The 17,917-nt window shown below is 33.6% G+C and overlaps 2 protein-coding genes across 3 annotated transcripts; one reads left to right on the top strand and one right to left on the bottom strand.

The window, feature by feature from the left end:
* The first annotated feature begins 460 nt into the window (after positions 1-460).
* LOC7472594 (protein CHLORORESPIRATORY REDUCTION 7, chloroplastic) lies at positions 461-2,916 on the top strand. The gene is made up of 3 exons (XM_002305985.4): positions 461-623; positions 1,726-1,856; positions 2,457-2,916. Exons 1-3 carry the CDS (start codon positions 539-541, stop codon positions 2,727-2,729), a joined length of 489 nt encoding a protein of 162 aa, XP_002306021.3. The 5' UTR covers positions 461-538; the 3' UTR covers positions 2,730-2,916.
* Positions 2,917-3,254: 338 nt separating this feature from the next.
* LOC7463027 (uncharacterized) lies at positions 3,255-4,054 on the bottom strand. 2 transcript variants are annotated; one of them, XM_024598975.2, is made up of 2 exons: positions 3,482-4,054; positions 3,255-3,311 (listed from the first exon to the last, which is right to left on the bottom strand). In XM_024598975.2, exons 1-2 carry the CDS (start codon positions 3,899-3,901, stop codon positions 3,267-3,269), a joined length of 465 nt encoding a protein of 154 aa, XP_024454743.2. In that variant the 5' UTR covers positions 3,902-4,054; the 3' UTR covers positions 3,255-3,266. The 2 variants fall into 2 exon arrangements, with proteins under 2 accessions (XP_024454743.2, XP_002305356.2); XM_002305320.3 differs by having other exon boundaries at positions 3,255-3,308.
* Between the last annotated feature and the right edge of the window lie 13,863 nt (positions 4,055-17,917).

Raw genomic sequence — 17,917 nt, 5'->3', positions numbered from 1 at the left:
ATTTAAAATTTTATTTTATATTTTATTTTTTTGTGATATTAAAGCTTATTAATATTGATATGGAGTAATTGATGGAAAACTTAATTTTATTTTAATGATTAGAGGGTAATATTTTATTCTACGTTAAATATTTTATGAATGAACATGTAAAATATTTTACATGAAATTTTTTTTCCATGTTTGTTAATTAATAATTTAAAAATATAATAATAAAAAAATAATGATAATAATAATAACATATTGTTATAATAATAAGGGTGAAAAACATGTACTAAGAAATACATTCACGAGCATATTTCTTTGATCCAGAAGCCCATTAATCAGCATAAGTCTTGATTGTTTAACACCCCATTAATGCCCTCTAATGTTCAAATTGACAATTTCACACAAATAAATAAATATATAGAGAGAGGGTACTTACGTAAATATGATGAGAAGTCGAGGATAAGGTACCATTGGGAAGTAAAGGTTCCCTTTAGCATGTCATCTCCACAACCTGACAATCTCTTACTATCTGTAATACAGGGAAAAAATAATAATGCTGAGAGTTCCGGGCAGTGCTTTGTCAATGGAGATAGCCTTCCACAAGCAGCTACTGATTACTAAAGTTGACGGTCTTGACTGTAAGCTCTACTCTCCTTTCTTCTCAAACTGCAACTTCATTCATATGCTAGCTACTTGAGCCTTTAATTGTGATTAAACATGTTAGGAGTTTGTTTTGTTTATATGGAAGACAATCATTAATTGGTATTTCTGGCTTGGTTTCACATGGTTCTTCATGCTTGTATAATCACTGTACATGTACTTGATTATAAGCAATGTTCGAGGATTTTACGGAGTTGGGTTCTGTTTGATTGCTAGTTCAACCCTCTATGCCTGCCAATCATCTCACTATCTCTAATATGAGCTCGTGAGGTTTGTGTAATCATTGAAATCTGGAAATGTTTGTTTGATTCTGAAACCTGGACTGTATAGTGTTGATTCCTGAGTACTACACGAGAAGGAGATTTTGTGTTGCATCATGGAGCAGGAAGCTATATTAAATAATAATTGATCTACGCTTTTCCTTGTATTAGGTTGAATTATACCGGAGAAATTAGGTGAAGAGAACACTGTTTGCCACTCACAGCCATCACTTGATGCTTTTTGATATAGTTTATCCGACCTTGCATCTCTAAATAATGTAATCAAAATAGGAAAAATTAAGAGCATGTAAATCAACGTTGCCATCCGGGCATTTCTTGCATGATCATGCAACCAAACTCCCAATCACCTTGGCTCATATCCACCTCTACCATCTCTACTCCTTTAGTTGCATCGTAGTTGTACGCACCTTGACTCTCGAGTTGCTCGATGATGGTTAATGAGGGCTGCCTTTAACATCTTCACCACCTTGGTCCAATAGGTGCACCGCTTGATTCATTGTGAATCAATCGTCCATTACTTTGATCTCTCCTTCCGTCTTAAATTCCGTTTGGTCTCCTTTTGATCTGGATTTCTTAACCAGTTTGATTTGATGGCATGTATAACTTATTCAAGAGGGAAATTTATGGTTAAGGCAAAGCCTACGTACGTTGGCATTAAAGACTTCCGGTCTATGTTCTGTTTAAATATAGCAGCCAAGCATACAGAACTTTTCAATCACAGTACTGAAACAAGTCGCAATGTAAACAGAAATCGCTCTGACAAATTACTGGCAGTTTCATCCATTCTGATTAATTGTAGGTGACAATATAACGGGAAAGAGAAGTTCTGCACCATTTGTCCAAGCGAGTTCAGCAGACATTGCTGACAGTTCTTCTTTTATCCATCTCAAACTCCCCAATTTGATGAACCGACGTGGCAATTCTGTGAAGGTAACCGTTCTTCTCTTTCTGGCCATGCTTTTTGCATCCAATGCTAATCTTGTTTAAAACGACAATCAATGTGAAAAGGAGGAAGCATACGTGTTGAATTTTTGAGTTTACTAATCATGACTTGATCCTAAATGACAAGCCTTTTGATCATTGCATCTGGTTGATTTTCTGCGGGAGATCTAATCTTGTTTTCTTCTTCTTCTTCCAGCTCAAGTACTTCTCTTTTTTCTTTCTCTGTTGACATTTAAGCAAGTTTAATAGTAGCCAAGCTATCAAGTAAAAGAGAAAATAACAAGTACCGAGTTTGTTGAGTACTAATGAGAATCTTTAACAACAAAATAAGTTGCGCTCATATTTTTCCTTTATTGACTTTGGTAACATCTTAACCAAATGGAAACTAGGACATGATGTTCTAGCAAACTGTCCTTGAAGGATGATACGTGCATCGCGCAGTGAAGCGCGAAAAGGACTCAGATTCGTGTAGTTGCGGCTGCTGTTGGCATGGGCCACCAGCCTTTTGTTATGCTGCCTTGCACCAACATACATTTAGCATAGGTGCAAGCCTGTTTTTTGATTCACTGACTTTGTTTTTTGAGTCAGGTTTTTGGGGTGAGGAGGAGAAGGATACATCAGAAAACGGGAACTTATGTCCTTTTAGAACCTGGAGAAGATGAGAAATTTGTTTCTGAAGAAGAATTGAAGGCTGTACTTAAAGGCTATCTTGAGAATTGGCCAAGACCGACCTTGCCGCTAGACCTAGCAAAATTTGAAACCGTCGATGATGCTGCTTCTTTCCTGGTAAGTTCTGTTTGTGAACTTGAAATTGATGGAGATGTTGGTTCAGTCCAATGGTATGAAGTTCGTTTGGAGTGAGAGAAGAGTTCAAAATACGATTTTCGCTAGCTCAAACCAGGCCTAGATTCTTACGAACAACCGATTCCATGTATGATTTTTTTTATTATGTTAGAACTCCTTCTGACACTGTAAAATTAAAGCGGGCTAACTCTAGTAGTTTGTTATCTTGATGGACAATATATAGGATGCTGGCTCTGTCACATAATCTTCCAAATGCCGTGATTGCTGCGCTGCAATTGATGGTTTCTTTGGCCGTGAAAATTCCTCTGCCAAGCTGTTTTACATACAGAGAGAAAAATCTATATTGCAGAACGTCTTTTTTACTTTCCTAAAAGAAGCAAGTCATCTTGAATCGAACCTCATCTTGCCTATTTAATAATTCTCTGAAATGGGAAGGGCACGATGGTTTCTTTTCCATGACTACACATCTCATCTCTCGTGACAGGAAAACAGGACTTTTTATCCAGACAAATTCATGAAGTTCAAGAACCCATCTGATTACAAGAAACCAATACATCTATCTGATATAGCTTTTTGTCTGCCAACATTGATATCTCAATTTTGAAAGCCGCCGCCCTGAACTTCTACATCTTGCACCTGCTACGATGACAAAATAAAAGATTTAATTCATGCACCCACAATAAAAAATAAGAAGAAAACAAACAACTTTATGGAACAAAATATAACAGAATTGGTATCTAATATGACAGTTTATATTATCCCCTGATTAAAAATCCAATCAAGAAACCAATTAAGGAATTTGGTCATACCTTGGGCTGATTCAAACTTGGTGGCAAGAGAGCACCACCCTTTCTGTTTCTTGCAAGAAGGCCTTTTGTAATGGGTGAGATCATAAGATCAGTTGGGCTTCTATACCTTTCAGGGAACTTAAATGCCTTGGGAACTTGGAGATGATATGGGGCGCTACTTTTGCGCAAATCATTGCCTGAGTTCTCAGATTCTTGATCCATCTCTTGATCTTCCTTTGCTGGCGTTATGCAATCCAACATGGTGGGTTTGGATAGCATTAGACTCTTAAAAGGCGTTTCTTGCATATTCTCAGATTCTTGATCCATCTCTTGATCTTCCTTTGCTGGCGTTATGCAATCCAACATGGTGGGTTTGGATTGCATTAGACTCTTAAAAGGCGTTTCTTGCATATTCTCCACTGAATTGAGTATGTTCTCCATAGGCCAGTCGGCTCTGGAGCACTGAAAAAAGGGCCCCTCTTGTTTGACAAAATAGATACTTAGGTGCCAAAAAAGAAGAAAAGGTTGAAGAAACAGGATTTATGACAAAAGGTACAAACCGAATTGAGAGAGAGAGAGAGGGGAGATCTTAGAGAATTTGGTGATTGGATTTTATAGATGTGAAGAAAGTACTAGTGCATATATGAGTTTGCAACGGTACAATTTAGGGCTCTTTAGGAAAGAAGTACCGTTGCGACTTGAAAAGTTTCAAATTTTCTATGCTCTACCCAAAATGACAAATTGGATTTGAGCAGATTCAATTTTAGCCCGTAGTGTGTCCAAAACAGATATGCCCAAGTCAGATTATTCCGCTGCCTTATTGTGAGCTGGACCTGAATTTTTTTCAACATAAAAAATATTAAGAAAAAATATTTGAGACCTTTAAATAATATAAATAAAAAAAATACAACAAAAATAAATAAACAAATTAATAAAAATAACAACAAAAAAAGAGTTAAAAGAACAAGTCAACCCGGAATATAAAACAACTCAATAATAAAAGGAAAAATAAAAAAAAAACAAAAAAAACTTAGTTAACCCAGGTTAACCAGAAAACTTTGTGATCATGAACATATAATTGGAATAATCTCATAGAAAAAAGCACAAGAAAAAAATAATTCAAACATCAATTCCTAATAAATCAAATGAGAACATAATAACTCCACAAAAGAAAAAAAAAGGAAAAAGATGAAGCTCAATCTCTAGCAAATAAAATGTTGAAGGATGAAAATTAAAGAAAAAATATATTTAAAAAAGGTAAAAAAAAACCTAATATGAGCCCACCTAGATCAAGATACAAAATCTCTTACCCAACCATAATACCAGGGTGAATGCGTTCTTAAGCAAGTTGAATAATATCATGAAGCTCATTCATTGAACAACTTAATATTGAAGGAGAAAAATAGAAAAAAAACCAAATGTATTTTAAAAAAGCAATGAAAACAAAATACGAGTCAACTCGGGTTGACCATGGAAATCATAAAACCATGAAAAAAATATCCATTTAGAAAAAATTTCAAAGGAAAAAAAATAGCAGTAAAAAAATAAATATAAAATTTGATGAAAAAAAACTCATAGAAAATAAAATTGTGAAAAAAAAAGATAAGGATAACCCAATAAAAAAATAAAAACAAAAAATACAAAGAGTAATTTTTAATAAATCAAATGTTAAAGAATAAAATTGAAATAATTTAATTTTAAAAAAGATTTCAAAAAAAATTGTATGCCTTGGAGGTCTATATATATATATATATACACACACACACACACTTAACATATCGCATATTTTCAATTGAATATTCTATTTTTTCCTATTTTTTGGCAACTTATAATAACATTTTCAAGTTTAATTCCTTGGAAGTCTAAAATGTCATTATCAAAGAGACAGTTGGCAATCCGTCGCAATTGTGAGACAACAAATTTCAGAAAAATAAAAATAAAGAATTGTGATAAAGCAAAACTTCAGCATTCGTTAACAAATAAAACAAACATTGGTTTGTTGTTTGCTAAGGGTGGGGAAAATTTGATAAGTGTAAAATATATATATATTTTTATTTTTTTTATAAAGTTATTTTTATGATTTTTGACATGTCTAAGAGATTTTGTGATGTAATTGCTAAAGATAAGAATTTTGTAATTTATGTTTTGGACTTAGTTTCTTATGACAAGTTTTTCGCTAAGTTAGAGTTCCCGAATAAGAATATGGGCTTAATCTAAGTCGAAGTACACATGTCAAGCTTTTCAGGAAGGGATTATGAAAAAAACTCTGATCTCATTTGGATATTTAATCAGACCTGCAAACTCGGGCCAAAATGTTACTCGTAGCAGGATTCTTTGCTTTCACACTAGATATTCAAATGAGAATATCTTGAGCTTTCGATATCAAAATTAGGCGATTCAAAAGGATAAATTCATCTACACATTGAGGACTACAACTTTTATGAAGGACTCCAAGTTAGATAAAATATTTTTGAAGGTCAAACTCCAGACGCAATCTGAAGGATGAGATGGGTCTCCTGATTTGATCAAGAAACTAACGGTGTTGAGCATCCCATTACGGCTGAGAATCTGATATAAAATTGGTGGGCTTTAGAACCCAATAAAGATGTAGATTAAGCCTCTAACATGCCATGAATGAATGAATACAGCTAGGATGATCGGATATTGCAAGAAACCAAGTCAGAAACAAAGTCTAAGTTGCAACAGAGATGGAATTACAATAGAGTTATGACAGCAGTAGAGTCTGTTCAACATAAATTCTAAGAGATTTATCCAACCTTAAGGACCAGATAAAGAAGGAACAAACTAAGTATCATAAAGACTTCTAGTTAGCCTAATAATCCTAAAGAATATTGGTAGCCAAGGAAGAGGATAAATAGAGCAGAACACAACTGAAACAGGTTCGAAAAAACATTCCATTTTTCTCTGCTTTTGTCAAATTTTCAGCAATTATGAACTAAACTCCTAAATTCGGTTCAAGAGGGATACACACCATCCCTATTAACAAGTTGTGAGAAGTAACGTTATCATTGTAATTCTTTCAGATTCAGGTATTTATTTTTCCTTGTTCACAATTATATTATTATTCAAACTTATTGAATTGTTTTGAGATGACATGTATGCTTTCTATTTTCTTTCAATCTGTAATTGTTGTTAGGGACTATAATAAGAAGCAAAAGAATTAATTTGATTGTTGTAACTCTCATCTTGATTTATTATGGAAGAATAAACTAAGTTAAATTGTCAAGCTTTTGAATGTTTGCTTAGAATAAATACACAGACTTTATGATGGGGACACTGAATCCGAAATATTATTTATGCATGCGAATGATCATAGACGATGGAGGATAGCCCAAACAATTGAGAGATTGGGCTTTAACTTATGTTTTTGGGTTTAATTTATATGAACTTTTAGTTAAAGTTTATTAATTTGGTTTTATTTGTTGGGTTTGATTTAATTATTGTTGGGTATTTTATTTAGTGGGCTATAAGCCCAAACGCTTGTTCTAGTTAGGGTTTTAGTATTTATATCCCACTTTTCTAAATGTTAAGGGACTTTTGATGATTAATGAAAATTTATAGATTTTGCATATCTCTAATCCCCTTTCTTCTATTTCTTTGCTTTCTCTTCTCAGCTTCTTCTCTAAAAGCTTCTTTCTTTTCCCGGCTTTAATTCTTTTGTTTGTTGTCCCACGTCAAATTTGGTATCAGAGCCCAGGTTTTAATTGTTCTTACAATTAAACGATCCACAATGTTTATGCTAAACCCTAGATCCGGTTTGATCTAAAAACAATTATCACTGTTAAAAAAAAAAACACTTACTGTTCTGATTACAAAAAAAAAAACATTGTTCATCATCTACGACTGTAATCGGGTTTTCCAGCAGCGGCGCCCCTGCCATCTACGATGTCTCAGCCAGTCACAACGGCGCCCCTGCCATCAGCGGCGCCTCAGCCAGTCACAGCGGCAGACCCACCACCGAGAAGACCTGCACATCAGTCCACTAATCCACGCCGATTTGCTACCTCGGACATAGACCAGCGGCAACCACCAGATTGACACCGCAAGAGACATCAGTGGATCTCCGGCTTCAGCAGCACAAAACCACCAGCAACAGCCACCCACAAACCCATCACAGCTAGCACCAACTGGTGGTTCACCGCAACAAAAGCAGTACAACAAATCTTCATATGCCACCGTACATAGTGCCATCACCTTCAGCAGCCATAACAGGTCGCCCACGCCAGCAGCAGTAAATCCTCGTCGGTGGCAGCGCCTCATCCAGTGTCATCCTCTCCGCGCCATCAACAGATCTTCATCTGCCACCGCCCCTAGTGTCGTCGCCCTCAACTGTCAGCCACAGACAAAGCAGTAGAACCGGCCGATGACAACCACCACCTTCAACAGACTACAACTATCCTCGACTTCAGCAATCACGCCGCGCCACCAGCAATAGCAACAAGGGAAACTCAACAAAGTAATTGCAGCACAGAAGAAGAGAGTTGAGGCGAAATTAATTAACCCTGCCACGTCAGCTTCCTGGGCCCATGTCATCCGCCACGTCATCACTCCGGAGCCACGTCATGCCAATCAGCCACCATGTCAGCAGACATCACCACATCATCTCCTATTGCCATGTCAGCTGACACGTCATCTGAGATCCATCCGCGACTGAATTCGACAATTTAAATGTTGGTCGGTAAATTATTTTACCTTTTGATTTGTTGATTTTACTATTTTGGTATTGCACTTGGTATTTAGAGTTATCATTAATATTACTTTGTGCAAAAAAAAATCATAAAAAAATATATATATCTTACCTAGCATTTTTAATTGTTAATTTTTGTTCATCAACCTCTTTCATCAGTGGTAGCTAATATCTTATTCTATTTGATAATTATGAGTTCTTGCTTGTGACATCGTGTTTGATTAATCATTTACACTTAAGAATCTAGTATTACATGCTTACAATTTTATTAGTGTAATTTGTTCTTGATTAATCTCCACATTTAAGAAAAAAAAGATTACTTTTTTTTTAAAAAAAAAATAGCTTTATTTTGTATTGTGATTTTACATGTAAGAACCATTTGTGATCTTAATTCAATTTATAAGTTAGTATTGCATGCATTTGTGTCATGATCATCTAGTGTCCAAGCTTAAGTTTACACTTACTGTAGACTCAACCTTTAGTGATACTCTCAACGACCATTTAAAAGGAACTGCAAACTTAGGCGATTAACATGTTTAGAAGAATTGAGCCCCAAGAGAGTTTTCGAATAAGGCACTCAAAGACCAATAAATATCACAAGAATAATCATTATGGACAAGTTCACTCTGAGCGCCACCAATATGACTATTATTTAGGTTACTCTAAACACGATGACTTTGATGAGCGAGTCTTAAGTCCTAACAAAATAGAAGCTCCCACTTTTGACGGTCGTCATGACCCTTGGATATTTGATATGTGGATTCGTGATATGGATAAATTCTTTGAATGGCATAAATTGTCTGATGATAGTAAAGTTTGATTTGCTAAGATGAAACTCATTGATGAAGCCAAAATTTATTGGATAGATGTTGAGGATTGTTTAGAGATGAAAGGTAAACCTCCTATAACTGATTGGATCAAAATGAAATAAAAACTTCAAGAGAAGTACCTACCTCAGTCTTATAGGAATAAACTCTTAGACCAATGAAACAATCTAAGACAAGGAAATAAGTCTATCAATGAGTATATAACGCAGTTTAACGATTACATGATTAGATGTGCCATAAGAGAGAATGAAACCATGACTTTGCGTAGATTTTGTAAAGGCTTAAATGATGATCTTAGAAGAGAAGTTGTATTTCAAGGTGCATCTACCCTTAACCAAGCTTATACCTTAGTTCAAGATTACAAGTTGGTCACGAAGAATCAGAGGATGAATCGCTAGGGCTCTTATAGTATCCCTACTAGGTCCCAATTCAGAAGTAGTGATTCTTTGTTAGGTGCTCCACCTCACAGACCTAATCCTAGTAGCGCCCAACTTTGTAAGAAAGATAAGGGCAAACGAGTTGTCAATGAAGTGTCTAAGGTGAGTTCAAAGGTTAAGTGAACTAATTGTTTAGGTTTTGGTCATATCTCTTTAGATTGCACCTCGAAACCCTTAGTCATCCAAAAACATAAGGATATAGGTAAAGAGGAATATTGTAGTGTTTAAGTGTATGAGCCTAATCTTGAGGATTTTAGTGACCTAGATGAAGAGGATGTGCAAAAAGAGGGACCCAACACAATGAGTCCACATGAGCTTGAGAATGAGGTTAAGAAAGAGTCTGATATGTCTGCTTCAATGGTAGAGGAAGTTTTAGGGAACTCTTCAGTGGAATCGCCTATAGAGATGAGTATGGTCTGAGAAGAGTCTCATGATATTAGTCCTCCTAAACTACCTGATTCCTCATCCCACATGCTTGATGTCCAGCACATCATAAGTTTAGAGCAACATGTTGAGCTTTTTGACCCCTTACCACATGCACATGATGAGGAAGATAAAGATAATCCTAGTTTACTTGATTGTATCCATACCATATCTACACAGGTTTCAAACAATGTTTGTCTCATTCCACACCCTCAATCATTTAGTGTTCATAATTACAAACTTGAGAAGCCTATAGAACACCTTCTCATATCTCCTCACGATAGGATGTCTAAGTCAGCTGAGTCGTTACCATGTAGGGTTCATAATTTGCATATTGAGATCATGAAACAAATTCAAGCAAGTAATGAACAATATAAATTTTGAGCTGATTTACTTAAGTATCATGATGCACTTAATATTGGATATTATTTCATGATACAGATTAGACCTGAATGGTGTCCTATGGAAACCGATCATAAATTGCAAGTAAGTAGTGCTAGACCATTCAAAGTTTTGCAAATGATTAAATCAAATAATTATGTCATTAAATTGCCATTAAACTTTGATATTAGCTCTACTTTTAACATGAAAGACCTCAGTATTTATAAAATACAGCCTATCCCCGATGCTCCTTTTGATACCCCTACCTCATTATCCATATCTTTGGCACAAAAGGAACATATTAATGCTACTTTGAATGCACAAGTTGTTTTTACCAGGGATGGTGAACTTCAGCAAATCCTAGTATATGGGCTCGATGACCAGATTCAGACTATACTTCGATTATCAGAGAGACATCACAACAACTTGATCTTTATCTTTGAGAGCGTTATTGGAGTCACCTTGGCCTATACTCGACGGGGTCGAGTTCTTCCAACCCCGGGAGAATTGATGGGGACACTGAATCCGAAATATTATTTATGCACGCGAATGATCATAGACGATGGAGGATGGCCCAAACAATTGAGAGATTGAGCTTTAACTTATGTTTTTGGGTTTAATTTATATGAACTTTTAGTTAAGGTTTATTAATTTGGTTTTATTTGTTGGGTTTGATTTAATTATTGTTGGATATTTTATTTAGTGGGCTATAAGCCCAAACGCTTGTTCTAGTTAGGGTTTTAGTATTTATATCCCACTTTTCTAAATGTTAAGGGACTTTTGATGATTAATGAAAATTTGCAGATTTTGCATATCTCCAATCCCCTTTCTTCCCTTTCTTTGCTTTCTCTTCTCAGCTTCTTCTCTAAAAGCTTCTTTCTTTTCCCAGCTTTAATTCTTTTCTTTGTTGTCCCGGGTCACTTTATTCCTAAGACTACTGTTGAATGAATGAAAATTGCTTTCAATATTACATTTGCTTGATGGTAAGAAATTGATTAGAAAGCTTTTCCTAATTAATATATTCGTAATCTCATCGATTTTCCTCAGCTTTAAAGGATATCAAATTTATTTGCTTGATGTAAAAGAATGTTTATTTTACTTCGATGATTAATAAATTTATAGGAATGGATATGTGGACCCTTGAACTGATTTAACAACATATCAATTTATTATTTTCAGAATTATTGTTTCTTGAATTTTTCATTCAAATCCCTTGTTCTTTCTCATTTCAGTAAATTGTAGGAAGATTAAATGAAATTTTCCTTGGGTTCGACCTAGTTTCCACGATCATACTATAAATTTATTTTGTTTATGATAGTTAAGTCAGAATTATATTTTGATAGTTCATACTATAAATTTTCCTTGGGTTCGACCTAGTTTCCACGATCATACTGACCAAAATGTACGTGGACAAACCTCAAATTAAGCACCATACAATTAATAGTTCAAAATGGGTTTTCTTTTAGGTTTAGAGTGTGTTTGGTATTGCGGTAGCTGTTGTGGTTGTGGTTTGAAAAAAATTGTTTTATAAAAAGTACTTTTAGTTAAAGTTGGTTTGAAAAAATAGATGTTTGGTTAAAATTAAGGTTGAACAAAAAATAATTTAATGTGTTTGATTAAAAATGCTTTTGAAATTAAAGTTATAAAATAATTTTAAAATATATATATTAATATTGATAATTTTTAATTTAAATATTGTAGATTTAACTACTGCTACTACATCATGAAATAAATAATACTTTATATAAAATATTTTTTATTGTTCCATTAAACTATCTATAATTTCATCACGTATGAAATTCATCCGACAAGGACTACAGTTTCAATAGTTTTTTGAGCGTACAACAAAATTAGGTAAAATATCATTATAAACAAAATTGGAATTACGATCAAATTCTGCAAAGGTTACGCTATCATGCGATCTCCTTCTAATTTATACAGTGTCATTGAATAATATTAAACACTAATTTTTTTAATAAAATATATTTTAAAAAAATAGTTTTTTACTGTTCACGTGAACAGTGCATGCAAGTGAATAAATTCACTTTACTGTTCACATGAACAGTGCAGTGAAAATCACTGTAGTGTCAACGTATAACACAAACAAATGTGCAGAGCACACTGTTCACTTAGTAAAAGTGAACAGTGCTGGCAAAGCAGGTATAACTTGCTTCTCCCCTACCTGCGTTTTTATGTGATTTTCAGTGGGTCCCATCAACTAAAAACACTGCTTTTCACTTTAACCAAACAGCATAAAATTGTGGTTTATTCAAAACACAACTGCTGTTGCGTAAACAAACACAGTCTTAATGTGTGTTTGGTAACGTGATGTATGATATTTTTGAAAAATATTTTTCAATAAAAAATAAATTAAAATGATTTTTTTTCATAATCTTTAATTTTTTTTTGATATTAGCACATCAAAATTATTAAAAAACACAAAAAATATATTAATTTGATATTTTTTCTAGTAAAAAAATATATTGAAATACACTTTGAAAAATAGAAGCTATTATCAAATGGGTACTTGGTCAACTAAATATATGTACAAAATATTTTAGGTATACAGCTTATCTTTGATTAATTAAATCCATAAATTTAAGATTTGTGATGTGTAAGTTTGATCAATTAACTTCTGTTTTGAAAGAAAAAAAAAAAAGGTATCATTCGGGTTCAGTGCATTAGGTGCCCAATTTTTAAAAGTTTTTGATGAGATGGGTTCACCGATTACCTTCACATAAGACTGTTTCATGCAGCTGGCGGCGGTGCATAGAATTTTGACCCAAATCCATCCATTTAACGCATGTAGAACACCTCTTCTTGAAACATAATTACAGAGGAATGGTTTAGTTGCTTGAGGAATCAAAGCCTATAGCATAAGACATAAGGCCTGATTCCATTTGACAAACTTGGCCCAAAGATTAAGTTCAGAAAAACCCTAGACCCAAGCCTAGCAATGCAGCTGAGATTTTAATTAGGCTCGTAAACCAAATCTGTGCCGGTGAATCCAGAGCATTTCCCATCCTAAAGATGCTTTTACTATGCCATGTCCACGACTTCTCATGTTTATTTTGAGAAATCAGACTTCTCTAGTTGAAAATTGCTCATTATTGTATTCATATAAAAAATAATGGTGTGTTTAGTAGCGTCTTGTGAGGTAGGACCATGCATGGCTTTACTGTTGATGTCGTCTTCAAGAAAAAATAATCTCCACACACAGGGTCGGATGGAAGGATGAAAGATTGATTCAGTCTTGCGACACACAATTCAATTCCTATTTAAGAATAAAATAATCAATAGATATGACTTCTGTATATCCCTTATGATGTTATCCTTTTTTTTCCCCTTACACATATGTTCCTAAGCATGCCTTGGTTGGTATTGGCCATGAGAGCATTTTAGTGTATTTGGTGTGGGCATACTCCTACGCCATGGTGCAAATAGTTGGTTTGTATCTATTAGAGTAGTGGTCAAGTAGATAGGTGGTCAAAGAAGAAAGTAGTAGCCTTCAAATCTTGTAAACTTGGTTATCAAGTTTGCTCATTCCTTATTCAACAAATATCTTGGTCTTTATAAATAGATGGAAAACATGAGGCATAAAGCATGGTCTATGGTGTTGACCTAGGATCATTAAGGTTCATGAGTTTAGAGTTTTATTTATTTAGTTTTGGGTTTATGAGAGTAGATTTACAAAAAATCTTGAGACTGGGTTCGAAAATTAAACTCGTATTTTTTCTTGTACTAATTTTCTCTCATAGCCCACTTTTAGGTTGTTGATGTAGGTAGAGCTTTACAAAACCATGTTAAATCTTATATGTCCACTAATGTGTGTTGATGTTTTTCTTTTACTTTGGTTGTTTGTTTTCTTTCACACACATTTCCAGATCGCTTAACCGAATAAGTAGTATTAGAGCTAATGATTTCAGTTCGGTTCAATGAGTAAGTAATACTTAGATGTGAAAGGTTTAAGAGGAAAGAATGGTGAGTAGGGTTAGGAAGAATTTTTTTCCTTTAACTTCTTGCCTTGTAGAAAATGATTTTACTAGTAGGGAATTTAATATCGACGAGTAAATCCAAGGCCAGGGAAATGGTGTTTTGATGAAGGTAGAGATATCCTCATAATCTCCAAAGTTACTCTTCTTATTATATTCATTTTAAAAAGGAGAAAAGTGTTTTGTTGTCTAGTTGTTATACTTGATGGTTGCCTAGAATAATATGGGTAGAGTAGCAGGTACCTCTTTATGATTCAGTATAAGATGAGATTCTAGAATTTAGACAAGCACGAGGGAAAAATCTTGCTAAGAGAGAAGGTAGATCAAGGTACTTCTTAGTAAGTCAACAGTAAAGTCGGCTTTGGCCAAGTTTTACAAATAAGTTAGAATTCTAGACAAGGACTTCTAATTCAGGTTAAGTGTAGCTAATAAAGTTGAAGGCCAATGGTTTTTTTTGCTTTGTGGTATTTGTGATCTTATGTAGCTGGTAAAGTTGAAGTCTAATGGTTTTTCTATTTTATGATTTTTTACGAGCATGTATAACTTATAAAGCTTTATAGTGATAAAAATATTCACTAATGTGAAGATTGTTGGGTTTATGACTCATATTTCTTTGAATAATGGCCAAGTAAATGTGGTGCTGGCTAAGAAAAAGAATAGTGGTGGCCAAGCTTTTAAACTTGGTCACCAAGTTTGTTCATTTCTTGTTCAACAAGTGTTTAAATCCTTATAAATAGATGGAAAGAATGTGGCATAAGATATGATTCATTGTATTAACTTATGGTCACCAAGGCATTATGATTGGGAGGTTTTATCCGGGTTTGTGAAAGTGGTGTACAAGAGATTTTAGAAATTAAACTCAAGGTTTTTTTTTTTTCTTATACTAGTTTTCTTTCATAATAAAAAGTGGTTATTCTTATATTATGGATGTAGTGAGATTTTTATCAAACCATGTTAAATCTTATATGTCCACCCAATGCTGTTTGATAAACTATTTATTTCCTTTCATAAACACTTTCACATCACATTTACTCTTTCCCAACAGTTTGGTTTTAGCATAATAGTATGATAATATAATATATCAACCAATGCTAGATAAACTATTTAATTTTATCAAAATAATGAAAATTATCCCTCTCAATTCATATATGGTTTAATGGTTATGTTTACAAATATCAGTATCGTAGCCACCTAAGAGAGTTTGTGAGAATCTGATTCAATAATGTTGTTGAAGAAATTCTATGAAGCTTTATTAAATTAATTGTATAATTATAAATAAAAAGATAAATAATTTTCTGAACCGATTGAAGGTAATACGGGTCTTTTAGTGTAATACATCCAAATTATTGATTATGCTTTTTATGCCTAATAGAGTTGATTTATTTCTAATTTAATTTAGGTTTAGATGTTGGTTTTATAATCAATTGTTCCATAGTTTGCTTTCAGTATTTAATTTGAATTCAAATACTAATTTAGATAAATAAAAAAAATGTAACTTGGGAGTATATTATCTAGCTAGCCCTTGGGCTACAAGTCAACATTTAATGGTCCATAAGTTCTTGAGTATATAATTAGACTTCTCACTCTCAACCTCCTTGTTTACTCCACGTTTGAATCCCCACTCATTTCCTTCTTCTTTGTACCATAACTCCATCGTTTAATATTTAAACAACACTTATGGTAGATGTTCATATACAAGCATCGTTGCACTCTTTATAGATAAAAAAATAAATCCTTGCTCTAAAGGTGAGGCTAGGTCTCGTCACAATACCCAAACCACATCTTTCTTGTTCTATCCTTCCTACTGTGTTAAAAATTCTATTTATGGCTATAACGAGTGCTCCATTCATTCATATCCAAAACCTTATTTGGTTTTGACTTACTTTCCTAGTGAAAAGGGAGCTTATAAATGACTTTTTTTTTTCTTAAGCTATTCTTTAACAATATTATATGAAAAATAGGGTGGACCTAAGAATCTTTTGGTAGCTCTAATCAACAAATTACCTTTCTAGTTCTTTTTAAAATTCTAAATAACCTATGATATTTAAAGGTTAACTTCTAATTTCTCTTTTATTTCATACTCAATTATCGATACGGCTAGAGATTAAGGTAAAATCAATCCCTTACTTGGAATTACTTCTCTTTGCATTTGTGATCTCCTTGTAATTTTTGTCTACCTTATGCCTTGTTAAGATTTTTCTTGATTATCTATAACAATTGCTCCTGATATATGAGGTGCTCTTCTACTGCTTGATTTAATGTAAGTTTAGGTATGCGTTGCGTCAATCTGTGAGAGGAATAACCTTACATTACTTGAAAATGAGTCATTTTAGTACCACTATTCTGAAAAGGGCAATCACTTTGACTAGTCTTTAGGATTATCACATATGAAACATCGTAAATACCTGCTATGACTTTATTAACTATTTAGTCTAACCATCAAATTGAGGGTGATAAACACTTGAATAGTTTAATTATTCCTTAAACTTTGAATAATTATATCAAAATTTGCTAGTAAAAGTTGGATCCTTATATGTCATAATATTTTCAAGTAACTTAAGCAATTTCAGCACATGTTGAGTGAAAATTAGGCCACTTTAAATGCTATATATGGATGGTTAGGGCCATAAAGTGAGCATAATTTGTCATATAATCCACCACTATTAAGATGAATATGTATTGGTTAGAGGGTAAAGCTTCTATTAAATCCATGAAAATTGAAGACTATGCCTTTACAAGAATAGAAAATTGTTACAAAAGCCTTTGATGGCCTAGTATTTTCAACCTTAGCCATTTGATAGATATCATATTGCTTAATATAATTTCTAACCTTCATTTTCATGAATCCCTCTTAGCTTGTTGAAAGGTCTTCTCATATCTTGAATAACTTGCTGAAGGATTGTCATCTATGTACTACAATATTGCTTGATTAAAGGGACATGTCTTATAGATATTAATTTTCAATTTACATAACAATAACCCATTCTACAATTAGAAACTTAGAGCGGATCAAGTTCCCTTTTCCATGTCTTTAAAAGTCTCATATATTTCATCATCAACAAGGTTTCCTTTTAACTTTTTCATCAATTATGTAACAAACACAACTATAATTGATAATTCTCCCTCAGGTTTTACTTCATCCCTCCTTAACAAGGCATCAACCACTTTGTTCTTTATTCCAGTTTTATACTCCACAATAAAATCATACTTAGTTTAGAAATTCATTTATGCAAGGATGGAGTACCTGTCTTTTGTTCCAGCAAAAACTTAAGACTCCACTAGACAGTCTTGATGTTGAAATATTGGCCCAACAAATATAGTTGTCACCTTTAAACTGACATGAAAATAGCAAGCAGTTCATTTTTATAGGTGGATTAAAGTATTTCTTTACCTTTCAAACCTTTGTTGAGATAGACTATGAACCTTCTCACATCAACACAACTCTAACTTCAATTCCAGAAGCATTACATTTTATTATAAATTACTTTGTAAAATTTAGTAGTGCTTGGATAGGAGGTTGACCTACTATTTACTTCTAGTGGTTGAATGCCAAACTTGCTTTTGAGTCCTAATAGAATCCACTCTTTTTTAGTAGTTTTGTTAAAAGCTTAACAATTGCCCCATTTCATTTGATGATTTTTTTTATGACACCTAGTCGAACCTAAGAATCACACAAAAAGACTTAAGGC

Source organism: Populus trichocarpa, chromosome 4, assembly GCF_000002775.5.
Source record: "Populus trichocarpa isolate Nisqually-1 chromosome 4, P.trichocarpa_v4.1, whole genome shotgun sequence".
Classification (NCBI taxonomy): domain Eukaryota; kingdom Viridiplantae; phylum Streptophyta; class Magnoliopsida; order Malpighiales; family Salicaceae; genus Populus; species Populus trichocarpa.
The sequence above is the reverse complement of the archived record's forward strand: the minus strand, read 5'-3'. Positions and strand labels throughout refer to the sequence as shown.